At 65.2% G+C, this 22,875-nt stretch overlaps 8 protein-coding genes across 10 annotated transcripts in view; 4 read left to right on the top strand and 4 right to left on the bottom strand.

Annotated features, from left to right (window-relative positions):
- Nucleotides 1-332, bottom strand: part of AMSG_06076 — a gene marked incomplete at both ends in the record, with an annotated part of 3,465 nt that extends 3,133 nt beyond the window's left edge. The window contains one exon of one of the 2 annotated variants that reach the window (XM_013902128.1): nucleotides 264-332. Coding sequence is in view for 1 of the 2 variants with exons in the window: in XM_013902129.1 (XP_013757583.1) it covers nucleotides 180-183 (4 nt within the window). Of the gene's footprint in view, nucleotides 1-179; nucleotides 184-263 lie in introns of those variants that run through there. The other variant, XM_013902129.1, reaches the window with a different exon arrangement.
- A 221-nt stretch (nucleotides 333-553) lies between these two features.
- On the bottom strand, nucleotides 554-4,240 carry AMSG_06075 (U3 small nucleolar RNA-associated protein; the record flags this gene model as incomplete). The annotated part of the gene is made up of 2 exons (XM_013902127.1): nucleotides 554-3,570; nucleotides 3,991-4,240. The coding sequence occupies 2 exons, from the start codon at nucleotides 4,238-4,240 to the stop codon at nucleotides 572-574; spliced, it is 3,249 nt and encodes a 1,082-aa protein (XP_013757581.1). The 3' UTR covers nucleotides 554-571.
- Nucleotides 4,241-4,997: 757 nt separating this feature from the next.
- AMSG_06074 (nuclear export protein Noc3) lies at nucleotides 4,998-7,924 on the top strand (the record flags this gene model as incomplete). The annotated part of the gene is made up of 2 exons (XM_013902126.1): nucleotides 4,998-5,000; nucleotides 5,089-7,924. The coding sequence occupies 2 exons, from the start codon at nucleotides 4,998-5,000 to the stop codon at nucleotides 7,894-7,896; spliced, it is 2,811 nt and encodes a 936-aa protein (XP_013757580.1). The 3' UTR covers nucleotides 7,897-7,924.
- Nucleotides 7,790-12,853, bottom strand: AMSG_06073 (phosphoinositide-3-kinase; the record flags this gene model as incomplete). The annotated part of the gene is made up of 2 exons (XM_013902125.1): nucleotides 7,790-12,573; nucleotides 12,721-12,853. The coding sequence occupies 2 exons, from the start codon at nucleotides 12,851-12,853 to the stop codon at nucleotides 7,937-7,939; spliced, it is 4,770 nt and encodes a 1,589-aa protein (XP_013757579.1). The 3' UTR covers nucleotides 7,790-7,936.
- A 555-nt stretch (nucleotides 12,854-13,408) lies between these two features.
- Nucleotides 13,409-14,302, top strand: AMSG_06072 (uncharacterized protein; the record flags this gene model as incomplete). The annotated part of the gene is made up of 2 exons (XM_013902124.1): nucleotides 13,409-13,481; nucleotides 13,554-14,302. 2 exons carry the CDS (start codon nucleotides 13,409-13,411, stop codon nucleotides 14,300-14,302), a joined length of 822 nt encoding a protein of 273 aa, XP_013757578.1.
- Nucleotides 14,303-14,487: 185 nt separating this feature from the next.
- On the top strand, nucleotides 14,488-16,596 carry AMSG_06071. Of its 2 annotated transcripts, none has more exons than XM_013902122.1 (2): nucleotides 14,488-14,517; nucleotides 15,306-16,596. In XM_013902122.1, exons 1-2 carry the CDS (start codon nucleotides 14,512-14,514, stop codon nucleotides 16,584-16,586), a joined length of 1,287 nt encoding a protein of 428 aa, XP_013757576.1. In that variant the 5' UTR covers nucleotides 14,488-14,511; the 3' UTR covers nucleotides 16,587-16,596. The 2 variants fall into 2 exon arrangements, with proteins under 2 accessions (XP_013757576.1, XP_013757577.1); XM_013902123.1 differs by having other exon boundaries at nucleotides 15,216-16,596.
- Nucleotides 16,597-16,699: 103 nt separating this feature from the next.
- AMSG_06070 (uncharacterized protein) lies at nucleotides 16,700-22,095 on the bottom strand. The gene is made up of 2 exons (XM_013902121.1): nucleotides 18,155-22,095; nucleotides 16,700-17,929 (listed from the first exon to the last, which is right to left on the bottom strand). Exons 1-2 carry the CDS (start codon nucleotides 22,062-22,064, stop codon nucleotides 16,719-16,721), a joined length of 5,121 nt encoding a protein of 1,706 aa, XP_013757575.1. The 5' UTR covers nucleotides 22,065-22,095; the 3' UTR covers nucleotides 16,700-16,718.
- Nucleotides 22,096-22,480: 385 nt separating this feature from the next.
- The window catches only part of AMSG_06069 (uncharacterized protein), a 1,275-nt gene continuing 880 nt past the window's right edge, over nucleotides 22,481-22,875 (top strand). Inside the window, exon 1 of the mRNA XM_013902120.1 lies at nucleotides 22,481-22,675. Within this exon, the coding sequence (XP_013757574.1) occupies nucleotides 22,501-22,675 (175 nt within the window). The 5' untranslated portion in view covers nucleotides 22,481-22,500. The remainder of the gene's footprint in view (nucleotides 22,676-22,875) is intronic.

The raw sequence follows: 22,875 nt of genomic DNA, 5'->3' as shown, positions 1-22,875 counted from the left end.
GGGGAGAGGGGGACGGGGGAGAGGCGGAGGGCGAGCGGGGGGGAGGTGACCCAGGAGGTGACCCAGCCAGACCAATATCCACTATCATGGCAAGGATTGAAGGGAGGAGGGAGGGAGGGGGGGAGGGGGGAGGGGGAGGGGGGGACAGGGGGGGGGGGGGAGGGGATGGGGAGAGATACACATAGTGTATGTATGTATGTATGTGTGTATGTGGGTGTGTGTGTGGGTGTGTGTGTGCGGTGGGGGGGGGGGCTTGTCCGTACCTGCAGCGAGCCGTAACCCTTTGTTGCCAGCCATGCGCACACCTGGTCGACTGACCAGTCCGAAGGACGGGTCGAGGACGGGGCCATGGCCATGGCGGCGGGGTGGTGGTGGTGGTTGGAGGGGGAAGGAAGGGAAGGTGGTGAGGGGAGGTAGGGGCTACCTACGCACACGCCAGACCACGTCGAGTGCCACGGTCCCCGGGCGGCTGGCGGCGGACAAGAGGCCGCGGGCGGCTGACCGTCTTGTCGCAGGTCGGCAGTCGGCACATGCTTGGCGATCGGCGAAGGCATGGGGAGTGTAGACGGCTTTACTCGTTGTCTTTTCCGCCGCGGTTCTTGGGCGCATACAGACCGCGACGCTTGCGCTGCTGTTTCATCGACTTGGTCATGGTCATGGGCTTGATCATGACACCCATCTTGGTGATGAGCTCCGGCTTGGTGAGCATCTTGTGGCCCGACGTCGAGTTCCAGTCCTTGCCGAGCGGCATCCGCAGCGCAGCGTCGTACACAAGCTTGGACTCAAAGGCGTGCGGGAGGAGCGCGGCCTGGTACGCCAGGACCTTCTTGTCCTTCTTCTCCGAAATAAACACGTTGTCGAGCCCGGTATCGCGCCGCTTGGCCCGCTTGGCCTTGCGCTCGGCCTCGTGGGCGGCCTTGAGCGCGTCGAGCTGCGCATCGCGCTTGCGCTTGGCTCGCGACTTGGGCGGTGCCTTGCCCTTGCGCTTCTTCCGCTTCTTCTTGTCGGCCTTTGCCTCCATCGGCTTCATGTTCTTGCCGACCCAGCCGCCCCATCCGGGCTTGTTCTCGGCAAGGCCGAGCGCGTCAGCGAGGCCAGCGTACTTGGTCATGCCGGTCTGCTCGTCGACGAGCGACTCCTTCTCGGCACGGAACTCGTCCATCACATCGTCGTCGGCAAAGGCCTCGGCCACAAGCGCCGCCTGCCGCTCGCCGCCCTTACCGCCCTTGCCGGTCGTGAGCCGGAACTGGCCTCCGGCCGCACCGCCGGCTTCATCGTCCGAGCCCTCGGCGGCGGCAGCTGCCGCGGCCGCGGCCGCGAGAACCGGCTCGTCGCCGGCGCCCTCGGCGTCGAGGACCGACTGAGTGCGGCTTCCGCCACCACCAGCCTCGCGCGCCGCCGCCAGCTGCTTGCCAACCTTGTCCATCGTGCGCTTCTTCCGCTGCGCCCGCTTCATGTCCGAGCTTGCCACAAGCCACGGGTTGGCACCGCCGGCGTTGTCGCCGGATCCAGAGCCTGCGCCGGCGGCCTCTGCCGCGGCCTCCTGCTGTGCCACGGCGCGGTCAAAGGCGCGCTCGGCTGCGAGATCAGCCTCGAGCTTGGCGCGGGCCTCGGCCGCGGCGTCGCGCTTGTTGAGCGAGCCGTCCTTGGCACTCTTGGTGGCGCCCGACTGCGCCATGGCAAGTTGCATCGGCTTGCCGCCGACGCCGTCAAGGTCGACAGCCACGTCGCCAGCTGTCTGGCTCTTAGACGCGCCGCTCGCCGTCGCCACCTCGGCGAGCTGGGCGGACCGCCCGGCAAAGCGGACCTTGTTCTTGCGGACCGCACCGGCGAGCTGACCGCGTCCGCCGAGCACCTCGTCGTCAGAGTCGTCGTCATTGTTCTCCAGCTGGGCTTCCAGCTCTGCGAGCACCTCCTTGGCCGCGGCCTCGGTCTCCTGGTGCTTGCGGATGAAGGCCTTCTTCATGAACTTCATCTGGAACAGCCCCTTCTTGCCGCCAGACTCGGCCTCGGCCTCGAGCTCGGCGAGCGCGTCGCCGGCGTTGACCGAACCAAGCGTCCGCAGCTTGCCCACGGCCGACTCGAGCACTTCCTCGCGCGTCTGCGATCGTCCCAGCTCGCCGACGGCAACCTCAGACTCTGAGCCCGACTCATCGCCTCCGAGCTTCATGCGAGGCGCGTCCGAGTCCGAGTCCGAGCCCGAGCCGAGGCCGGCCATCCGCTTGCTCAGCTCGGCGCCCATGGTGAGCTGGTCGCGGACAGCCTGGCGGGTGGCGGCCTCGCGGACACCAGCGGTGTTCTTCAGCTGGCGCTTGACCCACGCAGACTTGTTCTTGTTGCGCAGCGACATGCGTTCGAGCGCCCGCTTGCGCTCCAGCTTGAGCTGCTCCTGCTGCGCAAGCTCCGGATCGAGCTTCATCAGCTCCTCCAGAAGCGCCGCCTTTTCCTTCTCGCGCCGCTTCTTGAGGATCTTCCGGTACGCCTTTGACTTGATCTTCTTCACCCGCTTGTTCTTGGCCTCCTGGAAGAACATCAGGGAGCGCATCTTGGCGAGGATAGCGTGCTGCTGCTCCTCGGCCTCCTTGCTGACCTTGCGGAGCTCAAGCTCCTCGCCACGGAGCACGCCGTCCTCCGTCCGCACGTCGTTGGCCTTGAGCAGCTTGTTGATCTCCGCCTCGAGCGCGTTCTTTGACGCGCCCTTGTTCGGCTCGACGAGCGACTCGGCCGTCCGCGACTTGAACTGCGCCAGCTCCTGCGTGAGGTCCAGCGTCTCGGCCCGCCGGTTGCGCCGGACGACCGGCTGCCACCGCGAGACTCGCGCAGCCGTTTCCTTGTAGCTCACGCTCCGCTCGATCTTGTCCACCACACGCTCGTCGAGCGGCGCCGCCACCTTGTCCTTCTCGGACTGCAGCGCATGGAGCTGCCGGTTGAGTGTCTTGGTCCCGGAGAGCGGCGCCGTCAGGTCTTCCAGCGTCACTCCCTCGGCATTACCCAGCCCGTACTCGGATGCCTCGGCCACGTCGACAAGAACCTTGGCGTGCCGCGTCTTGCGCGCCTCGCGCTTGCCCAGAGTCGCGATCCGCGCCGCCAGCCCGCCCGAGCCCGAGTCTGAGCCGGACTCATCGTCGTCCGACGCGACCGAGAGCATGTCTGCCGAGCCTGAGCTCGATGCCGACTCCGAGCCCGAGCCCGAGGCTGAGGCTGAGGCCGAGGCCTCACGCCGAGCCTTGCGCGAGGACTTTGCCGGCGCGGCAGCCGGCTCCTGCGGACCAAACATATCGGAAAGATCCATCAGCATGTGGCGCTCGCTCTCATCAAAGTCATCGTCACGGATGTCGTTGGCCCGGAGCCTGCGGCGGCGGCCCGTGGCCGACTTGCGTGCGGCCGGCACGCCGAGGTCTCCGAACTTTTCAAAGTCATCCGAGTCAAAAGCGCCATCGGACGAGATGTCCTCATCCTCAAAGTCCTCTGCCAGCTGGAACTCATACGACTCAGGAACCTCGACCCGCGAGCTATCGTCCACCGCCGCCGCCGCCGCCTCAAACTCCTCCTTCTCCTCCTCCTCCTCCTCTGGGCGTTTGTGTTGGTTGTGTTGGCTGTGGCTCAAGTATGGCTTCGCCGTCTTCCGCCCTTATTCCGCTTGCCACCCTTCTTGCCGCCTGCCATACGTCCGTCTTCTGAGGTACTCTGCCTCAACTACCTCTGCTCGTTGCCGCTTGCAATCGCTGGCGTCGAGTGGTGCCCTGTCACCCGCCCTCCTCCCTCCTCGCTGGCTACTCGCCTTGGATGGATGGATGGCTGCCGGCTGCCGAGCCACGGTTGACCTGGGGAGCCGTCCTGGCGGCGGAGGGAGGCGAGTGCCACCGGCTGCCTTAGTGTGGCGATCGACCGAAGCAACCATTATCATAGCGGCCCAAACTGAACCGATCATTCCATCCTCTCGTCATCCGCTTTGACACCCACTTTGTGCCGCTGTATCGCTGCCCGCACTCGGCCCGACAACCAGCAGCTTGTGGTCCGAGCCGAGAGCCGAGGCGACGATCCGCGGCGTGAGGTTGAACCCGTCCCAGGCTGAGAACGTGGCCGACAAGACAAATAGGAAGCATCGCCATCTCCTCAGCCGCGCAGATCCAATACACAGGAGGAGCAACACCAGCGACGTGTTTCTCTCACTCGCTACCACCACCACACCAGCCGCAGTCATCGTGCTCGTCGAAATCGAGTAGTTGCTGTACCGCATGATCAGGCTTCCTTTCGGAGGAGTCTATGCTCCCACCCCCCCATCTGCTGTGTCGATCCGCCCGAAAAAACAGCAGTACCAGCCATCGTCGCCACAAACACAGGCACCCCCGCCAGCCCGAGTGCCACCACCATGTCGGCACCCCGCTTACACCGGCATGCAATGGTGCCCATGCATAGCACACGGCCACTTGGTTGTGTGTCTGCGACGTGGCTGCAAAGACCGAGGGCATGAGCGTGGCAGGAGAGATTCGGGCTACGGGCTCATTTTTTCTTTGCGGGATATCTTTACCGGCCAGCCCTCCCACACCATGCTCATGTCTTGCCATCTCCAAGCCGGTATATCTCCTTCCCACCCCCACCCTCGTAATACAGTGGGAGTGAAACAATGATTACCACTCACTTAATCTAGACCATCTTGTCGTGATCTCCCGATCCGATCTCCCTCTCCTACCTCCCTCCCCCCATCCATGTAGACGATGATCGAAGTTCCCCTCCCCCCCCCTCCCCCTCCCCTCCTCCTCCCCCCACTCTTTCCCCCTCCTTCTCCTCACCAACGCCAAACCCATCCCCATCCCGCGCCCATCGCACGCTTTTATCGCATGCCTTCATCCCCACCATCAACCCCCCCCCCCCCCCCTCCCCTGAAACTCCCACCCATCCATCCACTCATCCTCCCTCATCCTCGCTCCCACTCCCTCCCCCCTGCCGGCCTCCTCCACCTCCACCCCACTCTCTTCCACCCATCCACTGATCACATGGTACGCCTCCTCCTCGCTCCCCCCTCCCCTCCCCTCCTTATCCCGTTTCCCCTGCCATGTTCACACTCACCTCCAACGTTCCACACAGGGCGGCTCCAAGGGTCGTGTGGCGGCCAAGAAGCGGCAGGCCTCGCTCAAGGTGAGGAATAAGAAGGCGACCAAGGCGGCAAGAACGCATGCTCTGCCTCGTCCGGCACGAAAGGTGCAGCAGGAAAAGAAGCAGAGGATGATTCGGAACAAGGAGCTTGCTCCCGATCAGCATCCGCTCCTCCGCTCGCTCGGTGGAGCCAAGCCGAGCATGAAGATCCGGAGAATGGTGCGCAAAGACATGACGGCAGCGCAGAAGAAGCGCAAGGAGAAGCAAGCTCGGAAGATGGATCTCAAGCTCAAGAAGCGTAAGAAGAACAAGATGATGGTGCTGGACGACACCGATTTCGAACGTGGAGCTACAGGCGCACAGAGCGACGACGACTCGAGCGACGACGACATGCTCACCGACGTCAACGTCAGCGCCATGCGCTCGCTCCTCCGCGCCACCGGCGAGGTGTTTGATGACGGCGAGTCCGAGTCGGACTCGGCCGATGCTGTGTCGAATCATGCTGCCGCTGTGGGCACAGCCGCCACCGCCGACGACGACGATCTTGGCGACATCGGCATCCGCCGCGCCACCTCGTGGGCCCAGCCGTCCGAGAAGGGCAAACTGCCGACCGTGACCCGATCAGGGAAGCTGGTTGACGTCGAGGCCCAGCCGTCGATGTACGCGCTGGAGCCCGAGGCCATGGAGGAGGCGTCCGAGAGCGAGAGCGGTGATGGCTCGCTCCAAGGCGACAACGACGACCAGGCCGGCGAGAAGACCAAGGTTCTCTCGGAGGCTGCCGCTCGCCACAAGCGCAACCGGCTTCTTGCCAAGCGCAAGCGCGACATTGCCGAGGGCGTGCAGCTTCTGCTCGAGGCGCCAGAGAGCCACATTCACGGACTTGACGAGATGCTGCAGCTCGCGCAGAGCGACCGTGATCCGGTTGTCCAGCGGTATGCCGTTGCCGGCCTCACCACCGTGTACAAGGACATCCTGCCGGGCTATCGTATTCGGACGCTGACGGACCATGAGACGTCGGTCAAGGTGTCCAAGGCTGTCTCCGCACAGCGCGCTTCGGAGCAGGGCCTCGTCCACTCGTACCAGGCCTTTGTGCAGCTCCTCGACAAGCGGATGGACGACGTGTTCCGTGCCGTCAACTACGCTGACGAGGCTGCCATCTCCCCCGCCGCCCGCGTCGATGCAAAGCTCTACGTCACCTCGGTCTGCACCCTGGTCATCCACAAGCCGCACTTTAACTTTTCCACCGACCTCATCAAGTGGATCCTCCGCGGCGTCAACTCGAAGAACGAGCGCATCTCGAGCCAGTGCTACGACGCCATGGTCGAGGTCTTTGACGTCGACGGCGAGAAGGAGATCACACTCGCCGCCATCGGCCTTATTGCCTCGCTGATGCAGGCCAAGAAGTTTTCGGCGTCGCCCAAGCTCGTCCAGCTGTTTGGCGAGCTCCGCCTGCTCGACGCTGTTCCGCAGGCCGTCACCCTCGACGGCCAGCGCCGCTCCATCGACGAGGTCCTCCAGCCGCATCTCTCCGGCAAGCAGCGCAAGGAGCTGAAGGCCCGCCGCAAGCGCGAGATGGCACTCGCCAAGGAGTCAGCCGAGGTCAGCAAGTACGAGCGCCAGCTGCTGCAGACCGACATCCTCTCGCGCATCATGCTCGCCTACTTCCGCGTCCTCAAGAAGGCGCCGCACTCGCGCCTCCTTCCGGCTGTCCTGGCCGGCCTCGAGAAGCATGCCCATCTGGTCAACGTCGAGTTTACCGGCGACCTCTTTGCCGCTCTGGCCGCCATCGTCGCCGACACCTCGATCCGCCTCGTTGCCCGCTGTTATGCCATCCATACCGCCCTCGGCCTTGTCGACGGCCTTGGCTCGGCCTTCCAGGTCGACCTCAAGGACTTTTACATCGGCCTCTACACCACCCTCGCCGAGGTCCGCGGCGAGGTCGTTGCGGCCGCCACCACTGCCCAGCGTGCTGCGCTCCAGCCGACACTCACCTCGATCCTCACCAACCTCGAGCGCGCCTTTGCCCACCTCGGCCGCGAGCTTGCCGCTCCCCGCGTTGCTGCCATCCTCAAGCGCATGGCCTCGCTAGCGACGGTGACCCCTGTTGGATTTACCATCTCCATCATCTGGATGATCCGCAAGGTCATGCTCAAGGCCCCGCTCCTCCACCAGCTGCTCGAGTCGGAGAAGACCTCGATGGGCGCCTTTGACGACGAGGTCGACGATCCGCACCACGCCAACGGCCTTGCCGCCACCCTCTTCGAGCTCATGGCTCTTGCCAACTCGCACTGGCACCCCAAGGTCCGCTCCATGGCCGCTGCTGCCGTCGCCCTTGAGCCCATCCCGGTCCGCCAGTCTTCCATCAAGGCCACCAAGTTTGTCAACGTCTACGACGTCTCCAAGGGCACGTTCAACCCTGCCATCCCCAAGCCCGGCGCCCACTCGCTCTCGCGCATCATGCGCCGCTGGGCCAAGAAGTCGAAGGGTGCCCACAGGTTCTTCTTCCTCCCCACAGACGGCGAGCACGACGTCGGCCCGGTCTCGGCCGTCGCTGCGCCTATCGCTGACGCCCGCGTCCTGCCGCCCAAGTCGACCCGCATCTTTGGCTCGTGGCTTGCTTCCCGCCGGGCCGCCGCCGCTGTCGTCGACGCACAGCTCACCGCTGCTTCGCTTGCTGCCCAGCGCGAGGAAATCGCTCACCTCCGCACTGTCTTTAACGCTGTCCGCGCCAAGCGCAAGCGCGATGCGGGGGCACAGTCCGCCAGCGGAAGCGCAAGCAAGCGCCAGAAGCGCAAGTGAGGGAGCGTAAAAAGTCTCTAGTGCTGCCTGCCGTACATTTTCAGATGTGGGCCGAGAGCAGTGCCGATGCATGGACCTTGTTGTGGACGTACCAGTTGAGCATGTGCTTCCACCCGCCACGGAGACACTCGTCGACCAGATCGCGAAAGTACGTCGCAGCCTCCTCGTCGGTGTCTTGGAGGCGGAGGACGCGACGAAGATACTCGAGGTCGCGAACCGAGGAGAGCTCGGGAATGCCAGCATTGAGCATCATGGCAAAGAGGTTGATGAGCTTGGTGGCCGACGCGCGGAGCACATTGTAAGCGGCGCAGGCAAGCTCCAAAAAGTGGGCGTACTGCGGCGAGTCGCGTCCGCCCATGACGTACACCATGTCGGGCGTAAAGACAAACGGCGTGCGCTCGCGCGAGATGCCAAACTTGCGCTTGATGTTGCCAAGAAAGTGGCCAAAGTCAATGTGAAAGAGCGAGCCGTCGCGGGCGAGCATGATGTTGTCGTTGTGCCGGTCGCCGATGCCGAGCACGTAGGTGGCGACACAGTAGCCTGCGCACGACGCCACAAACGTTTCAACAGCGTTCGCGTGCGCCCGCGAGTCGACGTTGGCCTCGAGTAGCCAGTCGGCAAGTACTCTGTCTGAGAACGCCGACCGCGCGCCCTTGGCCGCCATCTGGATGTCGGCAAGCGTTGCCGAGTTGGCCACGACCTCGATCATGCCAGCCTCCTTTCCGGTTGCCACCACCGAGTACAGCGACATGCAGAGGTCCATACCGGCGTTGCGCCACTCGGTATCCATCACCCGCATCAGCTGCAGCGTCAGCACGTCCTGCCGCAGATCGTCGCCGGTCTTGAAAATGATCGGCAGCCGCGAGTCGGCCCGCGGCGACGCCTCCGTGCACACTACCCACAGCGGCCGCTTCTTCGAGTCCATGAACTTGCACTTGTCCACCACAAGCGCTCCGACCTTGGTCGTCATGTTGTACGGGAGGCCCGAGGAGACCGGAGCGTCCGGGCCGAACACCTCTCTCAGCCGCTTGCGCAGCGAGCCCACGTTGAGCTGCGACTTGGTGGCCTTGATCCACTCGGCCCCGTCAGTGAGGCCTTCCACCAACCGCAGTTGGGCCACGAGCTCGCTAGCCTGCACCCGCCCTGCCGCCGCAGAATAGGCGTGGAGAAGCAGCGCAAACCGGGCCTCGTTCTCCGACTCGTGGACGTCTGATCGCAAGTGCCAGAACAGCGCGTGGCCAACGTGCCGGTTGCACAGCGCCCGCCCGAGAAGGAACCGCGCCAGTGCCGAGTCGTGGCACCGCTCGTACTTGAGGCCCTGGACCAGCTGCATCATGAACAGCAGCAACAACTCGTCGTCGAGCCGTGCAAGCTCGTTCACCGCATACATCCGCACCATCTCGTCAGCAAAGTGCGGGCCGAGAAGCTCGAGTACAGACAAGTCCACGCCGTCGACCTGCGGCCGCCGCCAGCGGACGAGCAGCGCATGCGCTTCGGCGACCTGGGCCCGGCACGCAAAGTCGACCGACGAGAGGTAGCGGACCGGCGAGACGCCGGCTACCGAGAGATATCCGCGGTAGAGCCGGAGCAGCTCGCATTGTGCCCGACTCAGCTGCGTGAGCGGGTCGAGACCGAGGATTGCATCAAGCTCGGCGGCGTCGTTGGCGTCAAGAACGGCCGAGAGCGTGCAAGCGTCGACCGGAAGCGTCGCGGCGGTGGCCAGCGGCTGGCCCTGGCCAAACAGCTCATCGAGGAGCGAGTCTGGCTCGCAGAGCGGTCCGGAAGCGTACAGCTCTGCCATGGCATCGTCAGGATTGTCGAGAGCAAGCGGATGTGGGAGGATGACCTGTCGGGCAAACGACGGGAACGAGAGCACCACCGGGAGAGCACCGGCTAGCCGCGGGTTCGAGCCGAGCGGCCCGAGCGGGTTGCCCGGCGCATCACGCCACAGCCGCGCAGTGACCTCACCCTGGGCCATGCCGCGGCGCGAGTCGAAGACCGGAACAGCGACCCAGCCAAGCGGGAAGAACGCGCCGGCGAGCGTCTCGGGCAGGCATGCCGACGGATGCGCGGCAGCAAGGTCGGCGGCAAAGCCGGCCTCGGGCGCTGCGCCGGACTCTACTGCCGCCTCGGCTGCGCCAGGCCCACTTGAGCCGGCCCGGCCACGGGCTGGCCCGACAGCGCCGGCCGCCCAAGATGCATAGCTCTCGGCAAGCTCGTCAAACGAGGCCGCTCTCGTCGAGTGGACGAGGAACATGGTGACGATGACCTTGGCCTCGAGCGGGAGGTCCGAGACCGGGATCGGCTGTGGGCGTGTGGCGCGTACAAAGTTGACCCGCGCTTGCCAGCGCGGCGCTTCCGAGAACGGCAACAGGTGAGTGACGTGCGGTGCTGCGAGCGCGTGGGTGGCGTGGACAAGCTCAACAACCATAGCGAGGCCCAGCGCCGGCCGCTTTTTGCTTGCGGGCGCACAGAGCTGGTACGCGAGCGGCGGCACAAAGTCGGCGCCGACGACCTGGATGCCAAATGGGACGTCAATGTCCCATGCGGTGAGCGGTGCGACCGGCTCAGGTCCACACCGACTGCCGACGACCCGGGCGAGGTCATCGGCAACAGCTTGCGGCGTCTCGGGCACTGATTCAGGCACGGCCACGCCGTCGAGCCGCGGGAGCTTTCCCAATCGGGTGAGCGCCAGTGCCTGATGGGCGTGGGTGTCGGGCGGTGGGAGGCAACCAGCCACGCCTGCGCCGAGCTCGACGATAAGGACGTCGTCCGAGCTTGCTGGGCTCGGCCGGGCGACGATGGTGAGATGGACGGCGCGGTGGCGCTTGGACGAGAGTGCGCGACGAACGACCGAAAAGGCCGAGAGCGGGAGGTCGTGCGAGTGGATGTAGTGCGGGGCGGCGCCCCACTCGGCGAGAACGAGCGCCTCGCGGGGGCCCGGCACGTCGAGGCCAAACTTGGCAAAGACGCGGGAGTTGGCAAGGACGTCGGCGATGAGGTCGCTTGTCTTGGCATGCAGAGGCCAACGGAGGGTGGTGAAGGCGCTGCCTTCCGGGTCCGGGTGGAACTTGACGGTGAGCATGGCGTCAGGTGCGGCTGGCGCCGGCGTTCCGCACACCACCGAGAGCGCATACTGCGGCGAGGCCTGGTGATGACGGGCGGCGAGCGAGGCGAGTCGCGGGACAAAGCGGGAGAGGAAGGCCTGGGTCTCGGGCGCACGCGAGAAAGCAAGCGCCGACGGCGGAAGTGAGGCTAGCTCGGCGCGGACGACCGAGTCAGCGGCATAGGCATGGCACGAGGCAGCGGCGCCAGGTGGGATGGCCATGAGCTCGATAAGCTGCAACGGAGGGCCGAGGAACTGGCCGTGCCAGTACTTGACGACAACGTCGATGGTGAAGAGCATGAGCTCACGGCCGAGGACCACGCCGAGTTCGCCGTGCGCGTACAACGCGTACGACGGCGTCTCGAGCGCAGATTGCGGAAGGACGGCGCGGGCGGCGAGCTGGACCAGGAGCTCGGCGAGGGCAACTCGGACGGTGCAGTCGTGCGAGGGGAGGCCAAGGTGGAAGACCTCACCGTTGGGGAGGAGGATCGGGATGAGGGCGAGGCCGGCGAGGCCGAGTGCTCGAACCCGCGGGAGCACGTCCGGGCTGATGTATTGCAGCAGAACTTGCTTGGTCCGCTGGCGCGCGGCATACTTGAGTGGCGTAGCCTCGGGCCGTTCCGGCGAAGGAACGGCCAGTGGATTGGCACCGGCGCGGAGGAGCATGTCGACAATTTCGTCTTCGCCCAATGTCGTGGCCAAATGCAACGGAGTCTCGCCATGCGCATCTGTTCCATTAGGATTGGCACCAGCGTCAAGGAGGAGAGCGATTGCCGGAGCGCACGCTGCGCTGACCGCGTAGTGTAAGAGAGAGAGGCCCTCGTCGTTGACGACCGACGGATCAAGGCCCGGCGCAAGCTCGCGGAGGAGGGCGGCGAGCAAGGTCACGTCGCTAGCGCGTGTGGCGTCAAAGAGTGGCCGCCAGAGGTTGCCGAGCAGGGCTCGTGGAGCGGCGGCGGCGAGGCCGGCTATACTCACCAGGTACGAGCCAAAGAGCGCGCCGGTGGTGACCCGTTCCGCCGGTGGCAGCGGGAGCATGACGGTGCCGATGGCGACCGGCGTGGTGAGCGTCACCTCTTGCGGCGCGAGCCACTCGGGCGGCGCCGAGACCAGCCCGAGCTCACACTTCATCGGATTCAAAAGAGTCACGCCGCGGCGGGCCGACATCGAGACTGAAAGGCGGGCGCGCAGGGCGGCACGACCGGGCGAGTCCACAGCGGAGGACGCGTTTCGGGAGGACAGGACCTCTTCAGCCTCGCTGCGGGCGAGCGCCATTCGGCGTTCCCGCGAGCGAAGCTTGAGGAGCAGCGGCACAAGTCGCGTTTCGGGCTCCAGCAGAGCACCGGCCAGCTCGCGCGAGCAGAGCGAGCACAGCCGCATCGGCTGCGGATGAAACTGCGAGAGTAGGAGTGACTTGGGTGCGCAGTAGGCGCAAGTCAGCCGTCCGCAGGCGCGGCAATGGTGCCGCCGAGTTGTCAGCGAGAACGACAAGGCACAGACCATACAATCGTTGGCATCGCCATCAGGAACAAAGTGCGAGCGCTCGGTGAGGAGCGACTCCACCGCCGTCGCTCCCCGCGACCGGCCCGCCCCCGCCACGGCAGAGTGCGCGCCCCCGACGGGCGCCCCCTTTCCCCCGACCTTCTGGCCCTCTCCCGCCTCGCCACCACGACCAATGCCACGACCACCACCATCATCATCACCCCACCCAGCATCACCATCAGCAGCATGTGCGCCAATTTGAGCAGGCATGTCTAGCAGCGAGTCCGAGGCGGCGGCACGGACGGCGACTTGGGAGCCATACAGCTCTTCCAGGCAGGCAAACATCTCGCCCTCTGAACTCTCAGACATCGTTCCTCCTCCTCCTCTCTCCTCTTTGTCTCTCTTTTCAGAGTCGGAGTCGGGTGGTAGTGGTGTCTACCTGCCGTGTGTTGTGTGTGTGTGTGTGTGTGTGTGTGTGTGTGTGTGGCTGGCTGGCTGGCGCTGGTGGGCGTCTGGTGGGCGTCTGGTGACTCGTCAGCCAATTGAATGACTATTCACTGGCTGTCATGGCCTCTTCGGGGGGAAGGGGGGGGGAAGGGGGGGAAGGGGGGGGGAGGGGAGGGAAGGGATATGGGAATTGATGGATGGATGGATGGATGGATGGATGGATGGATGGATGGATGGATGTGGATGTGTGTGCATCTGATGAGGGCTTAGAGAGACCAATGTGGTGGCCCATCACCACCACCACCACCCACATCGGTGTCCGTCTTGTGTCGCCTTCCATTGCTCAGGGCGTGGCGGACCAGGGTATGACCGACGCACACGCACACGCACACTAACACCAACACCAACACCAACACCAACACCAACACCTCACTCACTCACTCCAACACTGTCTGTGTCTGTGTCTGGTGGCTGGTCATGACTCAGGTCCGCCGCAAGGGCAAGGAGAAGAGCAAGCGCCGGGGAGGCGGAGGCGGAGGCGGAGGCCGAGGTGGAGGTCGTGGAAGGAGGGGAAAGGTCATGGGGGTGCGCCGTCATCGTGGAGGTGGGCGAGGTCGTGGAGGTGGGGGATCTCGGACGTGCTATCGCTGCGGATCGGCGGCGCATCAGGTCTCGCAGTGTCCAGAGCTCCATCCTGAGTTGGCCCAGAGTGGCGATGAAGAAGGTGATGAGGCGAACAAGTACAGGCGGCGGGGCAAGGGCGATGGCAACGCGTTTCGGTTCGAGGCCATGGAGGAGGCGTTGCGGAGAGAAGCTGTCGAGTCGGTGGATGTGCTCGAGGTGGTGGAGACCCGCGAGGAGGCTGTGGAGCGTGCTGAGCTCATCGGGCTGTCGGCTGTCGGCCAGGCGCTGGACGTGCCGGACGAGCTGCTGACCAAAGCCGTGGCAGCCGACGACGTCGACTGGAGCCTCTACACGGACAAGGATGCAGCGACGCTGGCGGTCGAGGCCTTGCCCGACGACAACCGCGACCTCGAGGGCCCGTCCAAGCCGGACCGCCCTGCGCCGGCGGGCACAAGCCTCCGCAAGCAAGCCGATCGCCTGGCCCAGCTCGACGGGCGCGCGCCCATTGTCTCAGCCACCATCTCGCTCGACGACGGCGCCTTGCCCGGCATCGCCGCCGCTGATGACGGCGATGTTGACGCACTCCTGGCGTCGTCGGCAGCCCGCACGGCACCGTCGACTACCGGCAGCGGCAAGGTCCAGCTCGCACCCACCGCCACCGCCACACCCGCACCCGCTGATGCGGTTGCTGCTGCTGTTGACGCAACAACCGAAGACCTCGAGGACTGGCTGGACGATGTCATCTGAGAGGCCAACTTCCAACTGTGTCTCGCTTGGTTGGTAGTAGTAGCATGTCATCAAACCACGTCTCACCTTGACTCGATCGGCCAATCCGTTCGTTCGCTCGTTTCGCCAGGCGAGTGCGAGCGAACGAGTCGAGGAGGCCCAACCACACCGCCTGAGCCATCCTGGACCATCCTCTGCCACCACTCCACTCGAGAACTCCAACAGTCATCATGGGTGTAAGTAACTTCCCCTCCCACCCTTCCCTTCCTCCCCCCTCTCCCCCCTCCCCCCTCTCCACCCACTGCTCCCTTGACAGTGCGCGGCAGGGCGGGGAGGGCGGGGGAGGGTGCGGGCAAGGGGCCCCCAGCGGGTGTTGTTGGACCATCTCACATGGGATGGCCCACAACAGGAACATTGGCCACTATGGTCATGTCCCCCCTCCCCCCTACCCCCTACCCCCGCCTCCTGGCCTCCTCCCTCCTCCTCCCCACCCTCTCCACCCATCCACCAGACTCGTCTCGGGTTCTGCTAGTGGCAGGGTTGGAGGGATGATGGCGGTGGCGCAGTGCAGGAGCTGCTGGTCTCCCCATCCAGAAACGGATGGCCCATCCATTTCCCCATCCATTTCCCCATCCATTTTCTGGGCCCTTTACCCTGTTCCGCACACACTGTCACTGCCTGCAATGGCGACAGGGTGCGGGCAGGGGGGGGGAAGTCATGCCACTACTGCATACCCTATGTATGCATGTATGTGGTAGGCAGGGGGTTGCGTCTACACACTCTCCCTTTCCCCTCTCCCTATCCCCCTGTATTGGTCTCCCTGGCTCCGCCCTCTTGATTATTATTATCTCGTTGGCTCACCCATACCTCCCCCCTCCATGCAACTCCCTCTCCTCCTCCTCTTCCTCCTCCTCCTCCTCCTTCCTGGCACCAGTCCTCATCAACGTCCTCCTCTTCCTCCTCTTCCTCGGCATCGGCCTCTTCCTCTTCCTCCTCGTCGTCCTCTTCGATGGCTCGTGCTCAGTCCAAGTCCAAGTCCAAGAAGTCCAAGTCCAAGTCCAAGTCCAAGTCCAAGGCCAAGTCGCCGACCCCGCCGCCGCCGCCGTCGTCGTCGTCGTCTTCGTCGTCGTCTTCGTCGTCTTCGTCGTCGTCGGCCAAGCCCGCCCCGGTTGCCGCCAAGAAGTCGTCCTCGGACTCGGATTCGTCGTCGTCGTCGTCGGCTGCTGCCGCCCCGGCTGTCGCCGAGACCGTGGCCAAGGCCACGTCGGACGCTGACTCGTCTGGCTCGTCGTCGTCGTCGTCGTCGTCGTCGGAGAAGCCCGCTGCTGCCCTCAAGCGCAAGCGCTCGGCCTCGCCCGCTGCCAAGAAGGCCTCCTCGTCGGGCTCGTCGTCGTCGTCGTCGTCCGGCTCGGGCTCCGGCTCGGGCTCGGGCTCCGGCTCGGGCTCCGGCTCGGACTCTTCGTCGTCGTCGGACTCTGACGCGCCGGCCACGAAGAAGCGCAAGCTCAACGACGAGTCTGCTCAGCCGTCCGGCGAGCCGGCCTCGCGTGACGACCGCACCATCTTCTGCGGCAACCTCTCGTGGAACTGCGACGAGGACATGCTGTACGAGACGATGAAGGACATCGGTGAGATCACCGACGTCCGCATTGTGTACGACCGTGACACCGGCAAGCACCGCGGCATTGGCTACGTCGAGTTTGCCAACGTCGCGTCTGTGCAGAAGGCCATCGACGAGATGACCGGCGCCGAGGTTGACGGCCGCAACATCCGCATCGACTTTGCCAACTCGAACTCGAAGAAGTTCACCGGCGGCCCGAAGACCAACGCCTACAACAACGACCGCTCGTCGCGCCCGTCGGGCCCGGTCGAGACCGACACCGTCTTTGTCGGCAACATCTCGTTCGACGCCGACGAGGGTGCCATCCGCGAGATGTTCGGTGCTGTCGGTGACGTCCGTGACGTCCGTCTCATCACTGACCGCGAGACTGGCTACTTCAAGGGCTACGGCTACGTCCAGTTCTCGGAGGAGTCTGCCGCGCAGCAGGCTGTGGAGCAGCTCGCCGGTGCCGACTGCATGGGCCGCGACCTCCGTGTTGACTTTGCACAGAAGCGTCAGTCCGGCGGCGGCGGTGGCCGTGGCGGCTTCGGCGGCCGTGGCGGTGGCCGTGGCGGTGGCCGTGGCGGCTTCGGTGGCCGTGGCGGTGGCCGTGGCGGTGGCCGTGGCGGCTTCAACTCGCGCCCCTCGGCCGGCCGCATCGGCTTCGACTCGGGCAACAGCAACAAGATCACCTTTGATGACTAAACTAATCTCCAGTTCTTGACACTCCCCCACACCCCCTCACCCCCCCCCCCCCCCCCCCAAAAAAAAACTTTAGAGCTCCCCCCCCCCCACACACACACGCACATACGGTGTGGTGTGGTGTGGTATGTCTCTTCATTCGGCCCGCGTCCGCTCCCGGAACGGAGGCGATGCTGCCGACCACAGCCCGTCACGTCCGCGGCCGCACACCCGGTACTCGTACAGCGTGTTTGGCGCGAGGTCATCGTCAAAGAGGAACGTGCCTGGCGACTCGTGCGCGAGTGCAAGGCCGCGGTAGACTCGGAACATCGAGTACGGCCCGCCGGCGCGCGGTGGGACCCACCGGAGCATGATCGACGACGGCGTCACAATCTGGAAGAAGACCTCGGTCGGCGGGTGCGACGCCGTGTGCGATGCAGCCGGCGCGGCTGCGGGTGGGGGAGACGCCGACGCGGCGGCGCCCGGCTCTGCGTCTGCCACGGCCAGCTCGTCCGCCCACGCCAGCAGGACAGAGGCCGACGCGTCGACCGGCAGGTTGAGAACAAACTCGACCGAGCTCCCGCCAGTCGCGACACGGACCATATGTGTGCCAGCAACTCGCGCCGCCGCATCGCTACGGGCCGACCGCGCAGCAGCGCGAGCCATGCCACCTTGCCTGGCTCTGCCTGAGATTGCCAGCGTGCGCGCGGCGCATGCGTCGAGTCCGGCGCCGTCAGCGGCCTTGACGAGCTTGATCTGCGGGCCGCCGGCTTTAGCGAGCTCGCCAGCGACTGTGGCCAGCCGCGATGACAACAGCATGGAGTCCGGTACCTGTTCTGGCACCACAAACCGCAGCGCCGTCGGAGTCTCAGCCAGCTGCGGGCGCAACGCCAGAAGGTCGAGCACGTCGGCTGCCGCTGCATCGAGCATCGTTCGCCAGCGGTGGCGACGATCGGCCGGTAGGTCGAGAACAACAGCGATCGAGTTCTGAAACGCTGGACCGACAATAGTGTCGACCTCGTCCGCGCCGACCACCAGCGACGACGGGACATATCCGCGTTGGCGGCGCACACGTGTGCGGTCGTCGCCTGTGACAGAATCAGCCTGACTGGAACTCGACCCATGACCCGAGGCACGGCCTTTGGCCTTGCGGCGGCGGCGCACACGTGTGCGGTCATCGCCTGTGACAAAATCAGCCTGACTGGAACTCGACCCATGACCCGAGACACGGCCTTTGGCCTTGCGCCGGCGGCGCACACGTGAGCGGTCATCGCCTGTGACAGAATCAGCCTGACTGGAACTCGACCCATGACCCGAGACACGGCCTTCGGCCTTGCGCCGGCGGCGGGTCCCCGCACGGCCACCGCCTGTGGCGAGAGCAGCTTGCTTAGCCCCGGGTCCATCCCTGCCATGGCACGTACTACTTGCATTACCACCGTCTTCAGCATCACTGCTACTGGTGCTACCCATTAGCCGCACACGACGCCGGCGGCCACAATCGCGACTCGTGCCCTGACGCCCAGCCGCCTCGTCTCCAGAAAGCCCATCATCGTTCTTGCGCTGCATCAGAGGGGCTCCCCTCCCATCTAGACTCTGCGCCTCCAGCACAGTCGCGTCGCCCAGGAACAGGCTGGGCCCCGCATCCAATCCCGTTTCCAGCCCAAGCTCGGACGTCGAGAGCGAGAGTTCAGCGTCAGAGACCTCATCCGGCGGGAGCTGGCCGGGCGTGGCAAAGTCGATGACCGCATTGTCGCTCTCCATTCCTGTCGACCGTGGCCTGCAATCAAAGTCGTGCTCAATTTCAGCACCGAGCGCAGTGCAGCTGACCTCGCGCTCAAAGGCAAAGATGTGGGGAATCGCGTCGTCTTTGCCCACGCCACCTTCGTCCCGAATGATCTGATCGCGCTCGACGTCGCCAGAGAACTCGGCCGTGGCTTCGTCGCGCTGCGAACGCGCACGCCGCAACACCAAGAAAGCGCAAAGTAGGATGAGACAGCAGCAGAGCAGGATGCTGCCGCAGACAACAAGGATGAGCCACAGCGGCCACCCGTCGCTGTTGTTCGCACTCGCTGGCACCAAGCCCGCAGCTCCAGTCGCAGTCGAGTTGGGCGGCGGCGGCGGCAGCGGCGGTGGCGGTTGAAGGACAGGCGGCGGCGGCGATGGTGGCGGAAAGAACGGTGGCGGCGGGAACGGGAGCGTTGCTGTTGCATAATCAGCTGCCTCGGTCGTCAAACTCGGACCGGCTACTCCGCTCGCGTCCACCAGCCAGACGACCGCCCGGATACGCGTTGCGTTCGTAGGCCCACTGAGGTGCGGGGCCACAAGGCCGGCCACCTTGATGCTTGAGAGGTCAACCTGCTGCGCAATCGCAGCCCCAGCATCAACCACCACGCCAGCTGATACAGCGAGCAAGAGGCCTGCACCGCCTCGAGGCTGCCACGCAATGTCTGGAACCGCGAGCGGCGCCCAGGCACCATCAGTGGCAAGCGCCTCCAGCGATGTCATCATCGTGACGTTCGGCCCCACGCCGCCGCGCACTCCAAGCACCTCGACAGTAAGGTTTGCGTCGCGAACTGAGGCTCGGTCCCGGATGCGTACCGTGCCCGGGAGCGGCCGCGGCGCAACCTGGATCAGGGTCGAAACGGCTGACGCGCGCCCGTGCACGTCGGTCACTGTCACACTAAGCGGGAGAGCGACACTGCTCGCCCCACCAGGCGCAAGGCTTCCAGTCTCAGCGCCAGGCCAGATCAAACTCAGGTTGCGGGCGCAGAGCTCGCTACTGCTGTGCACAAAGCTCCCCACTGCTTGCCCGTTGACCTGCCATTCCGTGCTGCTATATGGAGGAACGCCACCGGTGACGCTTGTGACGCACACCTGCTCGAGCACGTCGGTGACGGTGGCCAGCCCGGCGGACGGAACGATCACGCCGCTCGGCGGATGAACCACCACCACCGCTGATGTCACAAGAGTTGTAGCCACTGTTGATGCTGCATCACCCACGCGAGTGACCGCAACCGCAAGGCTCATGTTGGCAGCACCCGGTGCGGTGCTGCCACTCCCAAACGCGGCCTCCAAAGTTGCCGTTGAGAGTGGCGAGAGCGGTAGCGCAAGACTCGACGGACTCGGCCCACACGCCTGCCATGGACCGTCGACCACAACGCCCACATCCGCTCCGCTCACGAGAACGTACGTGACACACACCGTGCCGACCCCACCCCAAACCGCAGCTTCGGCACCGAGGATCGCACCGACAGAGACAAGCTCGTTCGGAGACAGCGTGGCGTTGACCACTACTGGCGGCCCGCCCAGTACAAGTGCAAGCGCTGCGGTGGCACTCGCGCTTGCACCAGATGCATCGGTTACCTGCACCACCGTGGCCCACTCGGTCCCGATGGGACAATCGAGCTGCTCGAGGGCACCGGTCACGTTGACGAGGACGAGCGAGCGGCTGGCTACGCTTGGGGCAAGGTGCGTGAACACGCAACCAGAGGGCACGCTCGCGCTTGTTGGCAAAAGCGAGATACTGATGTTGAACGGGAGGACGCCGCCGTTGACAGGGGCAACGTCGACCTGCACGCTAACAGCCATCGGCGATCGAAACTCCCCGGACGCACCGGGACCAGCTGAAGCTACCGCCGTAGCGACGGTGGCGACAGGCACAGGCACCACCATCACCGCCGGCGACGATAAGCTGATGCATGCAGTTGCCGCGTCGCAGACCTGCCACTCGACGAAAAACGATTCCACACTGCTGCTAACGCTCCCCGAGTCGAGCAGAGACACTGGCAGACTGCGCGTAGCATTGCTGCCGAGCAGCACGCTGGAAAACCCAGTCAAGGGCGCTGATGGCGCAGGAAGCGCCTGGACCAGCCGCCGCCCGGCTGTCAGCGGCAGCGTGCCGCCAGCAATCGACGCTGACACGTTCCAAACCGCCGACGCAACTACGCCGCGCGAGACGACGCTGCCTGGAGCGAGGATGAGTGGTGCGAGAGCGCCAACAACCGTCAGCGGAGCATGGAGGACAAAGGTGGGGCCCCGGGCGGAGCCGCCCACACCAGCAGAGTCGGAAAAAGCAGCGATGGGCTCAATCGCGAGCGCGCACGACGTGCCACCGAGCATTGCCATAGCGGCAGCGTCTGCAAAGGCGGCGGCCGAGATGCCGACTGTGATGCCGACGGAAGCAGATGCCGAGTCAAATGAGCCAGAGCCAGCACTCAGCGTACCCCATCCGGCTTTGACCACTCCTGCCGCGCCGATTACGGTTGCATTGAGCGTCCATGCATAGCTGACCGGCCACGACGCAGCAGATGTAGCAGTGGCGAGTCGGGCGACGAGAGGCGAGGCGTCGGCGGCGGCGGTCGAGACGAGGCCGTTGCCACCGTCCGATGTCCACACAAAGCTCGGCGCTGGATTGACGACCAGGTCGCACGGCGCGATGGTGGCGGTGGGCGCTCCCAAGCCGGAGCTATCGATGACGTCGAGAAAGAGCCGGACCGTGATCGGCGCCGTGGGGTCGAGGAGCATGGCCGACGTCAACGCAATCGAGGCATTGGAGACAGTGTCGTTGGCAACGCCGACGACGTCAACCGCTGCCAGCAAGGCCGAGTCAGCGAGCCGCACGACACTGTACCGGATGCGGAACGGGGGCGTGGCGCCCAGGCCGACGGCGGCGACGCCGACCGACGAATCGACCGAGGCGAGACAGGCGGCCCAGACAGGCGAGCCGGATGGCTGGGGAACAACCGTGAGAGTACCGGGGGCTTGAACCAGGTGAGACTCGCCGCCCTCGGCGTTGCGGACGAGGACATAGACGTCAAACGGAGTGGCCTGCGGGACGCCGCCAGGGGCATCGAGCAGCGACTCGCCGACGACGACCGCTGCGGTGGCGGTGGCGGCCGGCCAGAGCGCGCGCGATCCGACGATTGTGAGCGGACCAGGCGTTGCTGCGCGGCGAACAAACCAGATGAACTGCGCTGGGAGCGAGCCGCGGCCAGCAAAGGTCGCGGTGGCGTCGACGGCGTCGCCGGCGATGGTTGCATTTCGCGCCAAGACCAGCGACGGCAGTGGCCGGGGAAGGACCACGATATCACGCGGCGGTGATGGCCCGCACACAACGAGCGATGGTGCGACAACTACCGTAGCGGTTGCATTGTACGTCCCATTTGTTCCGAGCGGGAAGGTGATGGCCATGTCGGCGTTGTCGGCCGCCGTCTCGACGACCGAGGCCACCTGCGAGGCACCCGATGGATGAGAAGCGTTGGCAAAGTAGAGGCTGAAGGTGCAAGGCGTTGCTGGCGAGCAGCCAGCGCCTGGCGCCGAGACGGTAACCACCAGACTGCTCGATCCGCCCTCTGTGATAGAGACCGCCGTTGCCGGGACAAAGTCGACCGACGACGGACAGCCTTCCGCACCGGGCACGAGCGAGAGCAGAACAGGAGCAACGACGAGTAAGGCCACAGCAGCAGCCATTACCACCTCGCCGACCTTCCACCGTCTTCGCATCTCCCGTCCTGTGCCGGTCACAATCTCGGCGACGTTCTGCGTCGAGTTGTGCCTTTCGCCCGCAACCCCGCGCCCCGCGTCCCGCCTCGCACTCGAGCCGCGCGCCGAATGCAGCGCCTTTGCCGACCTGGCGCCTGTCGTCCGCTTCTCACCTCACATCGCCCGCAGCATGCATGGCCGATTGCGATGGGTTTGGGACGGGAAGAAGGATGCGAAGGAAAGCGCTGGATAGCGCTGGCTGGAGGGGCGAGGGTGGCGCTGCGGAGGTAGGCCTGCACGTTGGCCTGTGCTCGCAAGCCGAAGCAGACCGACCACCACCCGCCCGACCCACCAACCGTGAGACCGTTGCGGGTCAGCGGCCGCTAACCAGCCAGCAGCCAGCAGCAGCAACGCGTGGGCTCTGACGACACTAGGCACACTTCACTACCAATTCACAATGGCCAAGTCTAAGAAGGGCAGCAAGAAGGGCATGCGTGGCAAGCTTGCCGACAAGATCAAGGGCTCGTCGTACGACTCGTACGATGCCTCGTACGACGCCTCTTACGAGTCGTCCTACGCCGCCGGCGACTTTGCCTTTGGCCTCTGCGACTGCTGCGACGACTGGAGCACTTGTACGTACTACGCCCACTTTGCCGGATACGCCTGCTCTACACCCCCTCCCCTCCCTCTACCCCATCTCTACCCCCATCTCCCCCCTCTCCTCTACCCCCATCCTCCCGCATCCACCCATACCCCTTCCACTGCGGGAGTTGGAAGGCACCACGAACCACCCCCCTCTCGTCCCCCTGCCACCAGCCAGCCCCCCCCCCCC

This window comes from Thecamonas trahens, assembly GCF_000142905.1.
Source record: "Thecamonas trahens ATCC 50062 unplaced genomic scaffold supercont1.25, whole genome shotgun sequence".
NCBI lineage: Eukaryota > Apusomonadida > Apusomonadidae > Thecamonas > Thecamonas trahens.
Note: the sequence above shows the minus strand (reverse complement) of the source record. Positions and strands in the feature narration are given on the sequence as shown.

What these genes read in the sequence shown, in the direction of transcription:
- AMSG_06070 (XM_013902121.1), bottom strand. Translation starts at nt 22,064, where the DNA reads ATGCGAAGACGGTGGAAGGTCGGCGAGGTGGTAATGGCTGCTGCTGTG. An exon ending in GACTGTGCTGGAGGCGCAGA is followed by an intron (nt 17,930 to 18,154) that starts GTCTAGATGGGA and finishes CTCTCGCCACAG; the next exon opens with GCGGTGGCCGTGCGGGGACC.